The sequence below is a fragment of the Phallusia mammillata genome, chromosome 5 (assembly GCF_965637545.1).
Source record: "Phallusia mammillata chromosome 5, kaPhaMamm4.hap1.1, whole genome shotgun sequence".
NCBI lineage: Eukaryota > Metazoa > Chordata > Ascidiacea > Phlebobranchia > Ascidiidae > Phallusia > Phallusia mammillata.
In genome coordinates, this window is record NC_137256.1 from 20504714 (window position 1) to 20524393 (window position 19680).

Here is a 19680-nt window from a genome sequence, read left to right on the forward strand (position 1 = left end):
CAGCCCGCGGACTACAAGACATAATTATATTTACAAAATAAGTATTTTACATGCTAAAATTAAAAACTGACAGATAATCTTTCACTGACGTTGCAAGATTGACACTTGTTACTTCCATTCCACTCCCACTTCTAAGAATCATAGAAATCGTGTTATTTCCTGTCGGAAATGTTCGGCATTATGACGTAAGTTACCGGCGTTTGGATCGATATTTTTTCTGTAATTTCGCTTTACAAAAAAATCACAAAATTAAATTTGAGTTCAAACATGTTCTGTATTACAAATATTAAAAAATGTGACTCAAAAAATACAATTGACTGTTTTAACTTTTTTGTGAAAAGCCTGCAATTTTGTAAAACTAAAATAACTAAACTTTGCATGTTTTAAGCTGCTTCAAAGAGTTAAAAACATATCATGTTTAAATGTGAATCTAAATATAGTTTTGATCAATTAATTTTTTTTCGTTTATTGGTATGATATCTATCATAAGATAGTTTATCGGATGAGACTTGACAAGGGAAAACACCATTTTCGCTGTTGCCATGGTAATTTGTTTTCGTAAATTGTTTTCGATGTATTGTGTTGCATGTTTGTAAACATTTTTTTTCTTTTTAAAGTGTTGCTTTGTTTTTACATCGCAAATGATTAACATAAAAACTGATATCGTATACTAATATTTGCAGGCAAACCAATTTTTGTGTCAAGAAATTATAGCAGACAATAAATCTTACAAAACTCTCATCGCCAAAAAATGATTTAATTTGAAGTTATACACCAATGGCTTTGGACAGCATTCAACCCATTGAGTCTGTTCAGCGAATACATTCACGAGTGACAGGAAAACTTTACAAAGGTAGGTTAGAATTGTCTCATAAGTATCATTGTTGTGAGCATGACCAACCAAAGATTTGTTTTAATTTGCAAGACTATGACTATGTATACTTAAAAAAACTATTTGTTTATAACTGAATTTATTTTAAAGGACATGGAATAACTGCTGCATCAGCTTCAATTCCCAGCAAATACCAAACAATCGTTACAAATAATGCAGACAAAAAAGGATTTTGCACACAGGCCAAACGATTTAGCGAAGACTATTATGTGGTAAGTGCATGTACATATGCAATTATACAAAGACGGTTTTGGATTGTCAGCATAATAAAAGTATCAATACTTGTGTACAGAACGACATACCTGGTCCTGGTAACTACCAATGTCCTCATGGAGAGATTGAAAAAAAGTCAACCTCTTTTTCAAAGAAAGGAACTGGCAGTTTTGCTTCGAAGGTAAAATTTTGCAGTGTTTTTGTTGCAACCCTTGCAAAAAATTCTTGTGATTTTACGCGTATTTAAATCATTTACAACTTCCCACCTTGTGATAACATGAAGTAAAGTAAAATGTTTTGTTTGACTTATTAAATACAAAGCGAAACCCTCAAGGTACTAAGCTGTAAATTTTATTTTAGACTTACAGAGCGATGAAATCACAACAAAGCAGAACACCTGGTGCAGGCTCCTACAATCTGCCATCGCTTTTATCAACTCGAAAGGAGTTTAACCGGGCAAACTCCAGTTCTTTTCATTTGCCAATCGCTCTCACAACCCAAGACACCATGGTTGGGCCTGTAAGGGCTCCAGCACCAAATCAGTATAATGTAAGAAACAGTTTTTTAAAACCACTACCAGCTTTACCTGTTGAAGATGTATGGGCTCCTTTGAATCATAATGTTGTATAGATTCTATTAAAACATGCTGAAATTAAGGTGGTAATTGTGTAACTAAAGAGTCTATACACAGCATAGGTATATCCCCTTGTTGCAAAGGTGTATACAGTGTGTACTACAGTGTGTGTAAGCTAGTGTCTGCTGCTCAATCAGTCCATTAGGGTTTTTCTTGTCTATTAAACCTCAACTTCATCTAGAAACTCTTTTATCATTTATCTCAAACCTATCCTCCATCGTGAAACTATTATCACTTTATCAATAATAATTAGGGCAAGTTTTTGTTGCACTAAAAACGTGAGAAAGTTGCACTTAATTTCAACAAAAGTTGCAGTAAAAAGTTGCATTTATGCATACTTCTTGGAGTTAAAATGACTAGCAGGCCGCAGGTTGGACAATCCCTGCCTTAGACTGTCATCTTAACAGATATCAAGGTTATCGCTTCTTACTTGCAAAATAACGAATGCACTTTTATATTACGCTTTATGCTTGGCTGGGGTTGTTGAACTTCCAGCTTGCAAGCCAACTGTTGCGTCATAGATAACATTGAGATGCAGCTAATCCATCACATAGCTCTTTGTTATGCAAATCAAAGAGAATAAAACTATACTAGAAATAGTTTTATAGCATGTTTTTCAAATCACTCCTTTACATTTTGCGCAACACTTGATAAAAGTTGCAGTCAAAAGTTGCACGAAAAATAGAAAAAGTTGCAACATAAAATTCCTACAAACAGCTTATAACATCATACTACATAAATTCTGAGTATTTAGGAAGCTGCCGGAAGCTGTAAAAAAAAGTTGCAAAAGTTGCAAAAACTTGCCCTAATAATAATTTATCATTTAAAAAACGATTTCAAAGAAAAACATATTTTGTAGGTTCAAAAGTTTAATGTTGGGAAAAACTATGGAGTTGCTGCAGAAGCTGCTTTTAAGTCAAAAACAAAAAGACAAACAATTCCAGTAGGAAGTACAAGGGTCCCATCACCAAGTAAGTTTATGCTTGTAAATGAACCATTCAATTAGGAATGTTTGACTTTGACATATTAAAACGATGTTTTAAAACAAATTCATTCTGTACAAACCAGTTAATTGATGCATTTTAAACAACATTGGATTGTTTCTTGTTAAAAATGTATAAATGTAGGCATTTTGCTGCAAAGATCATATCGCCTATTTCTATCATCTATCCACCTAACATATTAGTAAAACACCACAGTATAATAAAGCAGTTTACCCAAAAATTGTGTTTGAAGAGCTATCTATACTTGGTTCTACAATTGTGTTGTAAACAGTTGCAATAAGCATTCATTGTTTGATAAGAGTTTTTTATTAGCTGTTGGAGATAAAGTTTTTACCTGAAAATTGTACCCTTTACAATTACAGGTCACTACAACATCCGAGATGATGGAATTAGACCCACAGCCAAAGCCCCAACATCAATATTCAGTTCAACAACCAAAAGAGATGTGATTTCAAAACCAGCCGACAACCCCGGTCCTGGCACATATAAACCCTTCCACCCTTCTTCACCCACAAACAAACTAACTTTCCCGTAAGTGACAATCATTTTAATATTCACAATAGTTTCAGATTTTTCAGGTTGTGGTTAATCCTCAGTGTGCCTAATTCTTTAAACAAACTTCAGTGTAAAAATGTACAGTTTAAATATAACAAGCAAATCCAGGCCTGTGCATTACTATTAAAATGGTCTTGGCCACACAGACTTCATGTCCCCAAAAAGTTATTAAATTTATTGAAAGCACTTAACCTAAATGCAATAAACTGATCATACACAATTAAGTAAAGTGTAACCCTATCTTTTTTAGTCTTTTCAATTGCCTTTATTACATTTTCTTCACATATACAGCATGATTTATATGGTATCGGGCTTGGATAGTTTTAGTGTAAAATAATAAAGAAATCCAATTCACAAAAAATCTGCAAAGCTTTTTATGCAATTACCAGGATTATGCGATTAATGGACTATTTTTTTGACAAATACCTTAACTAGGGATTTCTGATCCCTTTGCAAATAAAGAGATTTTGAGATTAGCTGGTTTGGGTGTGGTAATAGTATATATACTACAAAACTAGTATCCTTTAATTACACTTTATCACTATAAATTAGTTAAATCATGTCTCGAAACTCAAGTCTTTCCAGTTACATACTCTAAATCAGAGGTGTGCAACCTGTGGCCCGCGGGCCAAATGCGGCCCTTTATTAAAGGTTGTGCTGCCCGCAGAGACCCTTGGATTTCAAATGTCCTGGCAAACGAGCTTAACTAATATATATTTTTGAGCAAGATTAATGCGCTTGATGCTATTTTTCTGTGACCTGGCAATATGTGGCTAGAATCAAATGCGAATTTAACTTGTAGTTAAGCATATTTGGTAAGCATCAAAGAAAAATCACCTTGTATGAAACACAGGCGCGGCCCGCGATCTAATTTTGGTAATCGTATTTGGCCCCACAGCAACAAAGGTTGCACACCCCTGCTCTGAATGAAGTCTTGCTGTCACATTAAAAACACCATGGTTTTTTTTTGTCATAACAGGCGTCGTCATTACCTTTGCATCAGCGCTCCTGCCATGGCCCTGCCTGCCCCAGTGGAAAACCCAGGGCCTGGGTCATATGAGTTAGTGGACTATGAGGGCCCCACCAAGCACTATATGTCTTCTGGTGTGTTTGTGTCGAATACATCAAGGTGGACATTTAATCATCCCACCAAGGACAATCCTGGGCCTGCCAGTTACCGACCAGAGCGAATGGGCAAACAGAGCTTTATTTATAATGCCCAGAATCGCTGGGTACCACTGTGAGCATTCAAGTTCGGCATAGAGCTGTATCAAATTTTTTTAGATACACTGTATTTTGTTAACATTTTTTATGTGCATGCCGTTTTATTTTCATTTCAGTGCCTACCACAGTGCAAGGAGCAATTTTTGCACTAATAAAAGATAAATTTTGTCGTATATTTTTAAATTGTGATGTTTATGCTAAACATGAGTGTGTTGTGGCAAGTTTGTTATTCATTTTGTTATTTCATATCACCATAAGTTCTCCTGTATTTCATCATTAATCTGTTTTGTGACTACAGTGTAAAGAGCTCATTGATTTTTTAACTGCATGTTGTTTAATAGTTTCAACAATTTTTGTATCCAAGGCTATTTTAAGTTTATGCACCCTATGTTGCAAAGTATGTTATAGTTACAACATGCATTCCTTCTACTGATACCTAACAATCAAAAGCATTACTGCTTGGTGTTCAGTATTAAAGTACTGCTTGACTGACAAATAGAGGGTTATGTACAACTTTTAAAAAAAATTAGCAAAAAAATAAGAGCAAAAAATTATTGTAACAAAAGCAGACTTGGCCAAGCTCTTAAGTAGGAAATAGGGATATACTAATAGATTTTACCTGCAGCAAAGTCAGCTTATCAAAGTTTTATTTGTGGGTTATCAGATTCTAAGTTTGTAGTGCAGATAAATTGAAAAGCAGCAAACAATGCAAGGTGTAAATTCAATGTATTTTGCAAAAACCTTACATTTATACATTAACAAGGGTTGGGGCAATTAGGCTTGTGCATGTTTTAAATATTGTCAGGTCATGGGAAATAAGATGAACACTCAGATAAAGACAATGGAAGCATCCACATATTTCCATTTAAGCTTTCAAAAAGTTTATGCCAAAGTATAGAACAACAAAGCTTTACAACTGGTTCAGATCTTTAAAATACAGTAAAACTCAGTTATCTGGATCAGTTTGGACCAAAAAATTTACCGGATTATGCATAGATCTGACTTAACCAATGTTGAATAGTTAAAGCCTTACCACATTGGAAATCATTTGTATAATGAGTTTTGAATTAGTTGAAGATACAGATTAACCGAGGTTACTGTAATTACATGTCCATATTAAATTTGTAAACATAATCTATAGACCATCTTTAATAGTACGATGTCTTAATGAATTCAAATAGTTCAAAGCCATTTCCTGTGCAGTCACTCGTGGTACATATGGCTCTATTTCACCTTCACGAAGATGAACAAAATAATCAGAGAAGTAACATTGACCTTTTTGTGGTCTTCCCCTGGCATGAAATATTGGAAATGTGATGATATCTGCCCTGTGTACAAATGACTGTACAACATGTAAGTTTGACTTGAATTCAAGATTGTGTTCATGAACTGCATATTCTTGAGCTTCCATCAATACAGCACGGATTACAAAAGATCCCTTTGTATTTATGTATTCCAATTGGGCAATTGCGCTATCTATATTTTTGTTTCTTATTAATCTTGCAATTGCAATCATTTTTCTGGGAGAGTAACGCACGTTTGACCGTCCATAATAAATCTCCACTGGGCGCTTTCCATCATCCAACGGGGGGTAAACAATATTGTTTTTGTCAGTCCAACTTCCCAAGTCTCTTCCATATTTATTTTCATGCTGTGCGGCATGCCTTTTTATTTTCATATGCTGACCGGGTTTTTTAGATCCCCATGCGACGTTCGTAGTCACAAAACTTCTTACTCCTACATTTAAGAGTAGGGCTTGCACCTTTTTTGCGTTTGACAACATTTCACATGTAATTTATCACTCACTTCATAACGCAATTTGAAAGATACCTGCAATTAAATAAACAAAGCAGACATCAGTGCTTGGTATCATACAATATCTCTTTAAAGTTATAATAATTATTATTTAATATATTTGCTATTTTGCTGAACAAAACGTAAACATAAACATGAACCAAATTGTCAACGTGCGATGAAGTACCGAGAGCTGCGTTACGCTCATACACCACAGTTATGTCCAATTAGCGCAAAGACTATCCACCAAAACCGTTCATTTATTAATGACGTGCGCAAAAATAATTGTGTTATATTTGACGCCTATTGTAATCCTATTGTAAATATGTCATACTTTATGCCTTTTTGATGCCATGTTTTACTGATATTCCAAAAATACGCTGAAAGCTGTTAATTTGAAAATAGTTTTGTTATTTACACTTAGGTGCACTGAACAAAATATCTAATAGGCCTACCACCCTAAGTTATTTAAAAAAGCAAAATTTAACAAGTAAAACCTAATTTAATCGGGCATAAAAACAATTGCTGTCGTTTTCGATGCGAATAAATTCACAGGTTAAATGCAAGGTACAGTTACAAGAAACCTGTTTGCATTCTGTAGGCTATGTGTTTATTAAGCTATAAGGGAATTGTAATTTGTATTATTGCCAATGATTCATAAACCGGCAACCCCTTTAGACGAAATGTAACAACACTATTATAAAATACAGCCTGGTTATTTCGCAATTTCTGATAGCATTGTGTGACAAGATTCGGCGTGTAATGTGTCATTCACTCCATCCCAAAATGTAGGAACGCGAACCCGGAAACAAGCCCCGATCACCAGCACTAACGCTACATTGAAGACATTTTGACAGTTTCTGGTGGAAGCAGGCATCTCTTCAGTATAGGATGATGATTTCGTAATCTGTGCAAATGCGAGTATACACGTTTAGTTATCATAGCGATGTTATAAGTAAGCCATTTAAAAAACCTAAAACAGTGTTAAAAACTTCGCATTGATGAAGAATTTACTTTTTAGTTAAAAAATCATTAGAAAGCGTTTTAGCGTTTATAGTTTTAATGAAAACAAAGACATAATCATTTTTAATTGTGCGATTTGAATACTTTGGCAACAATAGCTTTCAAGTAGGCTATATAGGATCTTATTTAGGAAATTCGTTTTTAAATATTTTAACCTAATAATTTTGGTCATTTAAACGTCTTGCTAGGTAGTACTAGACTAGAAGAACCTGGTGCTGTAAGAGCAAGTACTGGTAATCAACGATTAAGGCCTTACTATAGAGCTATTTTGGTGGTTTTACAAGAAATTCGCTGAAAAAGACAAAACATAAAAACTTGGTAAACCACCTGGTTTCCATGATACAAAGTTAAATAAATTGGTAAATTTATGCGCAATAATGATGTTAATAAGAGTGTGTTTTGAATCTGTTGTCTTTTGAGTAAAAAATGCATTGATACACGTAAACAAATGTCTCATTGAGCTTGGTCACGAAATATGGTGTGAAACAGTATTTGCATAACTTTGGTCACAACACGTTTTTGGTGTGAAGTGTTTGACATGCGAGAGATTAATGTGTCTAAATCAGAACCAGTTTAGACACGCCCATAAAAAGTAAAATGCAAAACGCCCAATAACATAAGTTTGACAGAAAATAAATAAAAGCAAAAGGGCGTATATTTTTTTTTCGAAAACAGAAAGTTAAAACTCGATCGATGTTGTATACCAAAAACAACCACTTAAGAATGCCTATTTATAAGAAAAAAATGAATTGATTACAGTATTAAGCTTTTTTATTTACAGAATTGTTGCAAAAACAACAAACAAAACTAAAAACCTTAAGCTTAGTTGTTCTCAATGTAAATCAAAGGAAATAGAAGTGCGCTCCGAAACAAAGAAATTGAAGATCGCTCCAAAGCAGAATGTGGAGCATAATTGAAAAGATCACAGATCAGGTATGTACGTAACAAAATCTTTCACATAAAAGTATTAATAACTTGTTCGGATTACAAAATTTACTCGACTTGTTGGGCAACAAATGCTCTGTGATATTACCAGACGAACTGAAAATACTCTTTGCATGAAGCAACTCTTTGGTGGTATAACCCGATGCTGTTCAGAGTAATTGACGGAAAGACTCACTTAAAACGAGTAGCCATCTATATAACTTATCGTGTAAGAGAAAATAACATTAACGTTCGCAATAGACAAACTCATTTTTATTTAACTAACCAATAACTCTACTTTTAAACAATTATAAGACAACAGCATGGCACAGTTAAACTGGTGTTAGTGCAACAATTTTCAGCATTGAAATGAGAGAAAAAACACGCAAACTTTAACGTGTAGAACTCCTGGCCATATACCATACCATAATGGATTTTTCGAAAACTTGTTTTTTTGTTTTTTTCTATGACAAAAATATGAAATTTCAGGTTTCAAAGTTTGGCACTTTCTTCGGACAGCTATGGTACGTCTTGGTTTTTGTCCTTCGTCTGATCGTGGTCGTGACCCTTGGCGGAGCAGGTAAGGATTTAATATTTGTCTTGTTTTAATTTCAGTGTATTTGTACTCATAGTCATTAGTAAATTGAATTCACACCTAATCTTATTTTAGTTAGGGTCAGCTATTAGTTATAACCACTTGTGGTTCAAGCTGATCCTTTTTTGTTTGCACCGTTTTTGTTTTGTTTGTTTGTTTTAATGAAAATTATCGTGTTTATTTCTGGGCGCTGTAACAAAATAAATAAATATTGATTGAATAATGAAGTTATTCCCAAACTCGCGGGTTTAACGGACTGTTTTTGTAATTGATTAAGGCTTGCCATTTTGAAGAACTTTTTAAGACGTAATAGTCAAAAGGGTATTTACGATGCAAGATAAATACAAAATCGGTGGGCAAGATGAGATATAAAATGCTATTCGTTTGGAAACAAGACACAAATAGAGAATTAGCTAGCAACAAAACACAAAATATGTTTTCTTCACAGTGTATGGGGATGAACAAGCGTCGTTTAAATGCGGAAAAATAGGTGACGAATGTACAAGTATCTGCTACAACCAGTTTGCGAAGATATCGCATCTTCGATTCTGGGCTTTTCAGGTTTGTCTGTGCTTTTCATTGTAAGCAGGACAGCACAAACGATCATATTGGCGGGATTGTAGCATTTGTAGGACATTCAAATTCTAATGTCGATGTTAAAAACGCAGTCTTGCTAATGTTTAGAGCAGTGTTTTTACTAAGAAACTGAATTTTGTTTGTGGTACACTTTGGGGACGGACTGAAAACACACAAAAAATGTTCAAAGAAGTTAATTTTTAAGTATATTGTTATGGGTGATAAAGAATGTTTTTGTAAGAAATAAGACAATAATGAGGTCACATATAACCGTTTCTCGTCATAAATCTGAAAAACATGAAAATAAATGTATTGCGAAAAATTCGATTTTTTTTAAAGACAACTTTAATTTTAAAAGTTTCACGTGTTTAATGGCCTAATAACAAAGTGTGAATGATGCAAGGAAGGCGACACGTCTGTAAACTAAACAATGATCCATTTTAGTCAAACGCAATTAACCAATACAAATTAACAAAATAAGTTAAGTTATTTCAAAAACATTTGAAATAATAGTTTACCAGTTCAAAGTTCAGATAAGTTTTGCACTTTTTCTGTTGTTGATTGAGCAACATTCAGGAAACTAGTGGATTTTGGCAACTGTAGAAAACAGTCCGATCATCTGACTACAGACATCACGTCAAGTCTATGGTGACTCAGCACATGACGCGGTATTACGTCAGCGGAAATCACCAGACATAGCGTCATTGCTGGCAGAACAGTCTTATGCAACTTTTTAGTATCCGCACGTGTGAAATTTTATTGGAAGTTTATTTATGACCAACTGGATTCAAACTTTTACAATTTCTGAACAATCAGCGACAATTGCGTGGCAAGTACGAGTTTTCCTGAGTTTTTCAACAGAGAAAAAAGTTTTTTTTCTGAGTTTTTCAACAAAGCTGGTAGCCAAAACATTTTGTGTTGTGAAAATCAGACTGCGCAATCAAACAAAAAATCTGAACGTTAAAGTATTACAATGACCCTACCTAATCGGCAACTTTCTATTTAAAAACACATTTAAAACAAAACTTTAGCAAAACTGTTATTTTTTAGGTGTAAAACTTTCCTTTCAGTTTTTAGGTGCATTGCAATTCCTAAAGCAAGCAGTAAATTTTTTCGGCGGTTTAAATTACCACTGTTAAAATCTGAATAAAATACACAAAATTCGCTTTTCGAAGTTTACGGCCGGTGCTTACGAAATCTGACTTCTGACGAAATCTGACGAGATATCAAATTATAAGAATATATTTTGACCATCACCAATCTAACCATGTAAAAAAAGTGAAACTTCAATATAGGTTATTTATACACGATGTTATTTTGTTTTAGCTTCTGGCAGTGACCTTTCCTACACTTATGTTCCATTTCTACTCTCTCTACATCACGGCGCAAATCGAAAAGATCCATGATTTGGAAAGAGCAGTGGGTTTGGATGGAGAAGAGAAAAATCAAATTGTGGTAATGTAAACGAATCTTCATATCCGAGTAACAAGTCAAGACAAATCAATCAGCCAAATAGTCTAATCTAATACAACATGGAGTCTTATTGGTTGAACACTCGAGTCAAGTCAAGTTTCAGCAGTCACTTAAGTCGAACCAGATAATTTATTGTCAAGAGTTAGATTTGTGTTTTTCTTTTGACCTACGTTAGGGCCACACGTACGAATTCCACTTAGATGTGTTAATGCAAGGAATAAATCAACGCTTTAGATCACTTGGCAAGGAAATCCCCAGGAAAATATGGGCCACACTTTAACAAATTTTATTCGTAACTTTCACTTAGGAAATCGACGGAAAGGAACGCGAACTGAAAAAGATCTCGCGTAAGAAGAAAACTGTTGGCAAAGTAAGGAAGAAGCAAGTCTTGAGTGGCGGCAAACTAACTGAGGTAAGTAGGTTATCAAAATGTTAACCGTCTTGGATTCATTTCAAATTTAATTTCACCCGTTGGTCCGGTTCAGAATTTTGTCAGATTTCAAGTATTTAAATGCAATTGAATGTGCATGAACAAATATTTATTCTTTTCTGAAAGAAAAATTAAGTGACGTTTAGTGTTTTTTTATAGAATCCTTCCCGCAAATAGAAGACATCCACCGTTTAAATTAACTTTTTGTACGTTGAATAAAACTGACCCACAAAAACAAAATTCAAAGCTGTTTATTATTATCTACAGCTGTTTATAATATGACTGTTGTGTGACACAGCTGCAAAAATCATCTTTTACATCCGAATTTACAGATCGACGTCACCAACAGGATCTACGTCGCTTATTACGTCACCACAATCTTAAAATTAGCTATCGAAGCCGCCTTTATTTACATTGGATACACACTCTACTATATTCAGGTGCAGCATTTTTTGCTTTGGCCCATAAACGTGTCGCAAGACGGTGACGTCAGAGATGACATAGATTGTATTTAAATCTGAATCGATCAAAAAAGTCAAGTATACTAGAAAAGAGTTAATTAGAGTGCTCAGTCAGCTAAGTGCAGTTTATATAACATCATATACTCAACAATATGTTAGCTACTTTTGTATGAGTAAGACCCTGTAAAGTTGATGCTATTTCAACTTTTTCGCTGATAACGCTCATTTTACAAGAAATCAATACAAAAGAAAACTTAAACTTTTTTTACGCAATCCGCATCCTTTTAACATTTTATTCTGTTGCTTATTATTCGTTCTTTCTTTGGCGATTGAAAACACGAAATGACTCTCAACCGACCTAAAAAAAAACAATAACATTAATCTATTCACAGGACGTTCGTTGCGAGTTCCCAAACGCCCTTCCAGGTCACCAAACTGACCCAAAATGCGACGCCGGCCTAGTAGATCAACTTCTAATGACCACTGTGCCAACGACCTATGTCTGCAGAGACGATAAAGCGGATTTTCGAACTGCTTGTGCTACTGCCGTGGTCATTGGTTCTAAAATTGCGGCGGTCCCGTGTTTTCCTTCTAGACCTTATGTAAGTAGATTTCATTCGTTTAGAATACTAGATTATACGCTTACTTTATATTGCTTTGGCTTTATAACTAGTATTTTAAAATTGAAATATTTCCAAGTGTACCGGGCAAAATTCTAATTTACAATGTCACATTGTGCTTTAGAGCTTTATTAAAAGATAAAATTATGCATAACAATGTTGAATTTTGTAAGTGACCAATAGTTGTCTCATCTAGCAAACTAAAGTTGCAAAACTGTTTACTTCACACTTTTTTTGCCTCAAAGTGCATGGCGAAAAAAAATATGTAATGTGTCATATCTCACAAGCTTGAAAATTTCGAAAAGCCACTGTTCAAAGATGTTCTGGTTTAATTTAAGTCCTTCAATTTTCAGGAGAAAACCATCTTTCTGCGTTACATGAATAACCTCAGCTTTGTCTGTCTTTTGCTCTGTGTCCTGGATCTTATCTACATGCCGGCAAGGTTTTTGTGGCGTCGTCTGTACAAAAGAAGATTGACGTGAGATATGGGTTTAGTTGAGTTTTTTCGGGCTCAGGTCGGGTTCGGGTTTTACACTCGGTACCACTTGTACCACATTTCACACGCGGTACCACTTGTACCCCTTTTTATACTCGGCACCAGTTGTACCACAACTTTCGGTTCTGATTTATTTTGTTTTTTTAATGGTTTCAGCCCGGGTTTTGAACTCGTACTTTCGGGTTTGAGTCCGGGTTTTGATTCGATTTTTCGGATTCGAGTCCGCGTTTTGAACTCGTTTTTTCGGGTTCGAGTCCGGGTTTTGATTCGATTTTTCGGATTCGAGTCCGGGTTTTGAACTCGTTTTTCTCCGGGACCACACTTAAATTAAACACAAAAGTTAAAAATATACACTAATAAGCGAGTCAAGTTAATATAAAGAGGGGTATAAATAAGCATTAAAATTATTTTACGTATACGCGAACAATGATTGGAGCCCTGAAAGTTCAACATTCAATGATTTACAGAAAAGAACCCAAGAAAGCAAATACCGTGTACGTTTACCGTAATCCACCACCGGACGCTAAATGGGCAGAAGAGGCTACTGCTGTCGATAGTGTAGTGACACGTAAGCTATATACATAAGTAATTAGAATTTAAATTACAAAGCTTGACGTTGTTTACAAACCTCAAGCTTGAGATTATTTACTAAACCTTGTAAAAATCCTCCCTATTAAAACATAGACAACTTGAGTAAGTGTAATGCTTTAAGTAAAATTTACAAGAAACTATGCTCTTTAAAAACACACTTCCAGTCAAGCATAAACCCAGCCTAAATTTATTGACTTGCTCTAAGCTAGTTAGGTGTAAATAGCTTCAGTGTTAAACGGGCACAAAAAGGGACCAAAATTTGAACTGCTGTTGGTGTGTCCTAAAAGCATTAAGATGTTCTGAGCAAATCTCTACAAAAAGTCTAAATTTTATAGACCCCTCATATGGCTGAATCGGCCACAACGGCATACCAGTGATACATTGGTTCCAGTTATCAACAAGTCAAAATGTGCAAATATCAAAGTTCCACATAATAATCCCATGTATCACCTGTTTCATTGAACAAGATATATGAATCGCAAAACTGGCTCCTTTGAAAACAGTTAAAAAAATAAATGGATGCACATGAATGTTTACAATTTCTTTTAAATTGAATAACAAAAACATGCAAATCTTTTTGAAATGGCCTATTTTTCCGGTTTGCAGTAACAGTAAGTAAAACTGCAAATCTTAAACCTAAACAATTGTTTTTTCTTCCAGGACGCACCATCACATTTTCGGAAAGTAAATGATAATGGAAATTAATAAATACGTATCATGCTGCATTAAAATTGTCGATTTGCTTGAATTTTGAGTATCAAACTTTGTGCAAAAAAATCCTTCATAGAGTGTTGTAGAAAATTCAAAAACAATTAAGTTACAAAAATTACAAAATGTAATAAATAGGTCATCGTACTGTAAATAATATTCGGAGAGCGGTTTTTTAAAAGAAGGCAGACTGTTATTTCCATGTTTTATCGACGCTCGCTTTTCTGTACATTTCGATTCATTTAGGTTTTATTTTATATTTTTTTCCTTAGGACATTTATAGATCAAAATAATTATTCCCAAAATCGCTAATTACACCTTAATAAGTTTTGTTTATTAGTTTTTAACATGTTTCTTCTTATTGTTGTTGAATGTTTTCGGATAATCATAATGCGTGCAACATCTTTCGTGTCAATAAACATTAAAAAGCTAAATTATACGATCAAACCTTAAAGATTAAATGACGTGTGTATTTTTTGGTCATAAAGAGTTGGTAGAAAATGTGGTAGGACACACTGCGATGTAAAGCGACGATTGAAGTATCGGCACGAAAACCGCGTATAAGTTTATTTTGTTACCTGAATAAAAACACAGCGACAATGGCGCACACTACAATTAGGAAGGCGTAAATAGCTTCATAATTTATGGATAGCGACAGAACAATGTGTTTGTATGAGTTATGGATCTGGAACCAACAAAAGAGTGTGTTTTAAGTTATGTTTAAAACTCGGCTAGTAGGGAAACGTTGGTGGAGCGCGCCGAAGAGGCTCCCACACTTCCAGTCATTCTGGAAACTAAGATCTAAGATACCACCTCACTCTGGGAGAGTTTCAAGAATCACTGTTGGACAGTTTCAATCGCCGGGTAATCGGTGTCCAATAACAGAAGAAAACCTATGGAAACAAAATGATTGGATTTCAACAAACGAATACGGCTAACTAGTGTGCCGTGGTACAGTGGTTAGAAAACACTAGCGTTTAGTCCGTCTATCATGTGAAGACAGGGATAAATTCTGAAATCAATATTTACTGTTTTAAATAGTTTTTGAAAACGTACACGCTTTTCATTAGGGCTCAGAACCCAGTAGGACCTAGTGATAAGACTCGAGCTTCGTGCACCAGCCCGGGGATCATCATTGCCAAGAACACATGCTATATTCATCAAACAGTTTTAGAAAGCTTAAATTTCGGAATTTTGCAATAAAAACGTGCGCAACGGGAGTGGCTCTGTAAGTTTTTTTAAAAAGGGAAAAAATGTTAATCAATCGCAAACAGGGTATAATTTACGGACATGTACGAAATAGACAAACATACATGGGAACAAAACTGAAAACATACATAAGGTCACTTACAAAATATAAATTAAAGACTTTGACTGGGAAGAGCAACTTATGTCATTATACAGTTGTCCAAACCTGATCACCTTTTATTCGATAAGGATATCACACAACTGAACCAAATCGTTCCTCTGTGACTCCGTGCGCTTCCTTAACCACTTTAAACTTTTTACCCAACCAAAGAGAACACATTTTATTCACCAGGAAGAATAGGAAAGCCCGATGACATACAGTCCCTTAGTTTAAGGAAATTCTTTCAGCATAAAACTTGAGGAAAGTCTGCAAGTTTAAGAACTGCTGTTTTAAAGCAATTTAGTTCTAACTTTCGTAAACCGGGTAAACAGGTTTATTTCGATCGGTAAATACAATCAAAGCACAAAACAATTACAAAAGTTCCACATAGCCGATGCGTAATGTTAAAGAGTTACAAAAACTGCGGACGGTGAAGTTATAGAAAGGGAAAGTGTAGCATAGCAGTCACATTATATTTCAGCAAATTAGAGCAAAATGTCCGTAGTTCCAATCCTAAATCGAAAAAAAGCTCTAGTTTTTAGTTCTAACATATTTTACTCCGCCCTAAAAAAAGCTACTTTTATCAACAGCTGCCAATTTTTTTTGCACATGATACTATATGTCATCATATAAAAACATCATTTTGCATTTTTATACACAAAAGAATAAGAATCTATTTGGTACAATCTTTCTATTATGGTTTCTTTTAAAGGAACGTAGGCTTGATATGTGGGAACTTCATTAACATACCACATACAACTTAGAAAAAGTGACGAACTAGCAGTTGGTTTCAATCACATCTGATCTTCATTGTTGATTCTTTAACTGCTTCACCACCCCTCCAGTCAAACCAGATCATGTTACGCAGGCCTGATCTTGATCTTCCCCATTTTGCGTTTAGTGCAGAGTCGATACATGCTTTAAACCACCAGCCTCCGGATACACCATGGTGAACGGCGCAGTTGTCCGAAGAATACCTATGTCACAACATAAACTTTTACTAGGCTACATAAAAATAAAGTCTAGTTTGAACTGAAATCCACCTACAGTAGCAGTTTTCCGGTTATTACTGTTCTCTACATCAATGTTATTCAAGACCTAGTGTATAAAATACTAAGCCAAACAGAATCAACCGTTGTACACAATAGTTTCACGGAATATATATTTCACCAAAAAGTTTTGGCATCTTCAGTTTCTGTAAGCGATTAGAACGAACTGAAGATGCCAAAACTTTTTGGTGAAATATATATTCCGTGAAACTATTGTGCACAACGGTTGATTCTGTTTGGTCTATGGTTTTATACACTGGATTTTGAATTACTTTTACTACATACCTTGACAAACTTCACCAACACCATAAAATATATCTATCCGCCAACTTACCATACAGAAGAAAAAAAGCACCTGTCGAAGGCTCTTGGTAAATAACGTCACAATTAAGTTTGTCATTATTATTTTACACATTTACGACGTCAAACAAATTGGTATGGAAAGAATTACTGTCAGTAAAACATTTTTTTCAGCAATTGACTAATATTATAGAAAATTTATTATTTTTTTTTTATTTTTTTTTATTTACTTATCATTATCCCGATCTTTGGTGGTAAATTGCATTCCGTTGTGATACGTTAGACTGTCACGTGATGTTCCACTGTACCCAGAAACATGTAAACGATAATTGTCTGATTCGTTGCCGACTGCAAACGAACTGTAAACAATTCTAGTTTTAAAGTCTTGTAAGGAAGCTGTTCTATTTTTCTTGGCGAAAACTGCTACATACGTATCTAAAACGTTACAGGACAAGAAAATTTAAACGTTTGTTATGTGACGTAGCCGATTTGTTTACAATTATATAAAAGTGTTTGCTACGTCGTTTTTTTTTAATTGAGTTATGTTTTCAGCACAAACAACTTTTCGGTACTGCGTGGAAGCAGAAGAGATGTTGCTTTTTGAACTATTTAGTATGACTAATGAGAAACATAACAACCCGAATAAACGTGAAAAACGACATGCTTAATTATTCAATCGTTTTCGGCAAATGCCACCTTCGCGTAGAAATCATTAATTACGAGCCTTATGTCACAAATGGCACGTGTAGTTGCCGAAACGTTTGAAAAAAGGCATGTTGGTTTTTACTTTTATTTGGACGGTTATATTCTCATTAAACTGATCAGCACATCTGTGTGTGAGGTTTCGAAATTCGATAGGATTTTTTGGCAGAAAACTTACCTATACTGCGCAAAAACTTGGGAGCCGTCAAAAGCAACAAGTTTCACATGCAAACGACACGATCCGCCACTTGTCAAATGATGTAGTTTGTCCAAACCTGAGTTTTTCAACTTAAATTTAAAAGTTTACCTACAAGATCTATTTGAGCATCCGTTTACCAAGCCAAAATTCGCCCCTCATGTTTCCGAATCCATCTTTGTATTCCTGCCAGTTTCTGTCAAAATCCACACTTCCGTTAAATCGTCGCTGAAAAACCTGTCAGTTAAAAAAAAAAACTGATACAATGCTATGTGTTTTTTATCCTGAAATTTTCCCTGTTTACATTCCAACCATCTTCACAGACTGCTTCCTGGTTGTTATTTATGAATCGCTGGTATCCGTTAACTGGTGATGTCCAGCAACTGTTGGGCATTGTTTGGGCACTTTCGATCTCTGAAAAATAAATTCTGTTTTAGTCCATCTAAACCTAATTTTTCTTCACGGGCCTGAAATTTGAGCCCGAACCCGGAATGTTCTTTAGAAGCCCGTTTACAGGCATATACATGAAAGCATCCGGAAAGACAAAGACAACAAGGCGTATTATGATTGTTAGCCACTAGGTCAGGTCAAACACATAAGTCAAAAACGCAAACAAAATCATTTTAATTAGCCAATGAAGTCAAAACGTTTATTTACATTGTAGTCAGAGGTACTTTGTAGTCTTTGTAATCTCTTTCCACAAAGTTTTCTCGTATTTCGAACACATTTAATGAAATATTAAAACAAAATTAAAATTACAAATGTATACCTTGAAGCTTTTGTTTAATTATTCTTAATTCCTGATTGAAATCTTCCAAGTTTAACGCTTCACCCTTTTGCCCAACAGCCCCCTTTTCGCCTGTTTTGCCGGGTAATCCCCGTGGGCCCATCTTGCCTGGTGGCCCAGCGGCCCCTTTTTCGGCCCTCCCACTCATTAAGCTTCCAGGAGTAACAGTGACGTCATCACCGCATATGGGAACGGTGACGTAACTGCACTGCTGCTGTCCGTGAACGTGTGACGTGTAAAACACCAGGACCAATGCAGTTAATTGCAACAACATGTTTTAAGGTAGTTTGCCTGCGTGAACAAGAAGCAAAATAAGATTTAAAAAGTGACAATGCAGTTTCTGCCCTATTAACAGGGTTGCCATACCGTCCTTTTTTTGGAAGATTTGTCATTATTTTGAAGGAAATGTCTAGAAAAATTGTTGTCTATATTGCTAAGAAATGTCCTTGTTTTTGACTTGGGTCCTTACTTCGTTTTATTTTCAACAATTATAAAACCTTTTCCTGTGCCATCCGGTGTTGCGTAACATACCAAAACATATGTTCTTGCAGTGAGATTTTGTAACATCATAAAAAATAATGAAAACGATATCGCATGTGATATATCATGGCTCATATAAATGCAAACATTTGCTGAAAATGTTGAAAGTTGAAAACGTCCATGTCGATGGCAACCCATTGATTCTTAAACTGTTGGTTGTTTGAATTTTTCCAAGGTCCCAATGTGGCCAAATTCAGTACATTAGTGCTTTTCAATACTTGACCGGGAAAGTTTATCGTAAATTCCACAGATACTTTATCTCCGATCTTGTTAATTAGGAATTGATTATAGAAAAAATGGTGAATCAGTATATGCAAAAACAAGCCCTTTTAAGCAACTTCATGAAAAGCAGTGCGTAATCACGTGACTTTAAAATTCAACGCTAAAATAACGCCGAAAGTTTCAGACAGTTTTATTATGTTAGTAACGTTGAACCACTGCAAACAAGTTGCCATGTTCAATCAATCAAAGGCAGCTACAATTAAGTGTATGAGGTTAAAAAAGGAAGTAGAGCAAAGATGTATGAATGGAAGACGTTTGCATTA

At 34.9% G+C, this 19680-nt stretch overlaps 4 protein-coding genes across 4 annotated transcripts; 2 read left to right on the forward strand and 2 right to left on the reverse strand.

The window, feature by feature from the left end:
- The first annotated feature begins 650 nt into the window (after positions 1-650).
- LOC145230147 (O(6)-methylguanine-induced apoptosis 2-like) lies at positions 651-4695 on the forward strand. The gene is made up of 7 exons (XM_080095526.1): positions 651-853; positions 983-1104; positions 1185-1286; positions 1466-1654; positions 2599-2710; positions 3106-3274; positions 4278-4695. Exons 1-7 carry the CDS (start codon positions 778-780, stop codon positions 4540-4542), a joined length of 1035 nt encoding a protein of 344 aa, XP_079951652.1. The 5' UTR covers positions 651-777; the 3' UTR covers positions 4543-4695.
- Positions 4696-5231: 536 nt separating this feature from the next.
- LOC145230148 (large ribosomal subunit protein uL22m-like) lies at positions 5232-6376 on the reverse strand. The gene has a single exon (XM_080095527.1). It carries the CDS (start codon positions 6303-6305, stop codon positions 5658-5660), a length of 648 nt encoding a protein of 215 aa, XP_079951653.1. The 5' UTR covers positions 6306-6376; the 3' UTR covers positions 5232-5657.
- A 1751-nt stretch (positions 6377-8127) lies between these two features.
- On the forward strand, positions 8128-14523 carry LOC145229344 (gap junction beta-2 protein-like). Its single transcript, XM_080094668.1, has 10 exons — positions 8128-8272; positions 8753-8843; positions 9307-9419; positions 10761-10889; positions 11215-11319; positions 11670-11777; positions 12191-12400; positions 12772-12896; positions 13382-13482; positions 14166-14523. The coding sequence occupies exons 1-10, from the start codon at positions 8240-8242 to the stop codon at positions 14195-14197; spliced, it is 1047 nt and encodes a 348-aa protein (XP_079950794.1). The 5' UTR covers positions 8128-8239; the 3' UTR covers positions 14198-14523.
- Positions 14524-16254: 1731 nt separating this feature from the next.
- On the reverse strand, positions 16255-18216 carry LOC145230392 (angiopoietin-related protein 2-like). The gene is made up of 5 exons (XM_080095816.1): positions 18113-18216; positions 17949-18045; positions 17791-17887; positions 17141-17269; positions 16255-16538 (listed from the first exon to the last, which is right to left on the reverse strand). Exons 1-5 carry the CDS (start codon positions 18200-18202, stop codon positions 16352-16354), a joined length of 600 nt encoding a protein of 199 aa, XP_079951942.1. The 5' UTR covers positions 18203-18216; the 3' UTR covers positions 16255-16351.
- Positions 18217-19680: the final 1464 nt, after the last annotated feature.

Bases quoted from the DNA above. Each gene is read 5' to 3' on its own strand.
- LOC145230147 (XM_080095526.1), top strand. From the start codon at position 778: ATGGCTTTGGACAGCATTCAACCCATTGAGTCTGTTCAGCGAATACAT. The intron at 1,655-2,598 runs GTAAGAAACAGT...CATATTTTGTAG, and splicing joins CAGCACCAAATCAGTATAAT to GTTCAAAAGTTTAATGTTGG. The intron at 3,275-4,277 runs GTAAGTGACAAT...TTGTCATAACAG, and splicing joins ACAAACAAACTAACTTTCCC to GCGTCGTCATTACCTTTGCA.
- LOC145230148 (XM_080095527.1), bottom strand. From the start codon at position 6,305: ATGTTGTCAAACGCAAAAAAGGTGCAAGCCCTACTCTTAAATGTAGGA.
- LOC145230392 (XM_080095816.1), bottom strand. From the start codon at position 18,202: ATGCCCAACAGTTGCTGGACATCACCAGTTAACGGATACCAGCGATTC. The intron at 18,046-18,112 runs GTAAACAGGGAA...TTTAACTGACAG, and splicing joins TCTGTGAAGATGGTTGGAAT to GTTTTTCAGCGACGATTTAA. The intron at 17,888-17,948 runs GTAAACGGATGC...TGAAAAACTCAG, and splicing joins GAGGGGCGAATTTTGGCTTG to GTTTGGACAAACTACATCAT.
- LOC145229344 (XM_080094668.1), top strand. From the start codon at position 8,240: ATGTGGAGCATAATTGAAAAGATCACAGATCAG. The intron at 12,897-13,381 runs GTGAGATATGGG...AATGATTTACAG, and splicing joins CTGTACAAAAGAAGATTGAC to AAAAGAACCCAAGAAAGCAA. The intron at 13,483-14,165 runs GTAAGCTATATA...TTTTTCTTCCAG, and splicing joins TGTCGATAGTGTAGTGACAC to GACGCACCATCACATTTTCG.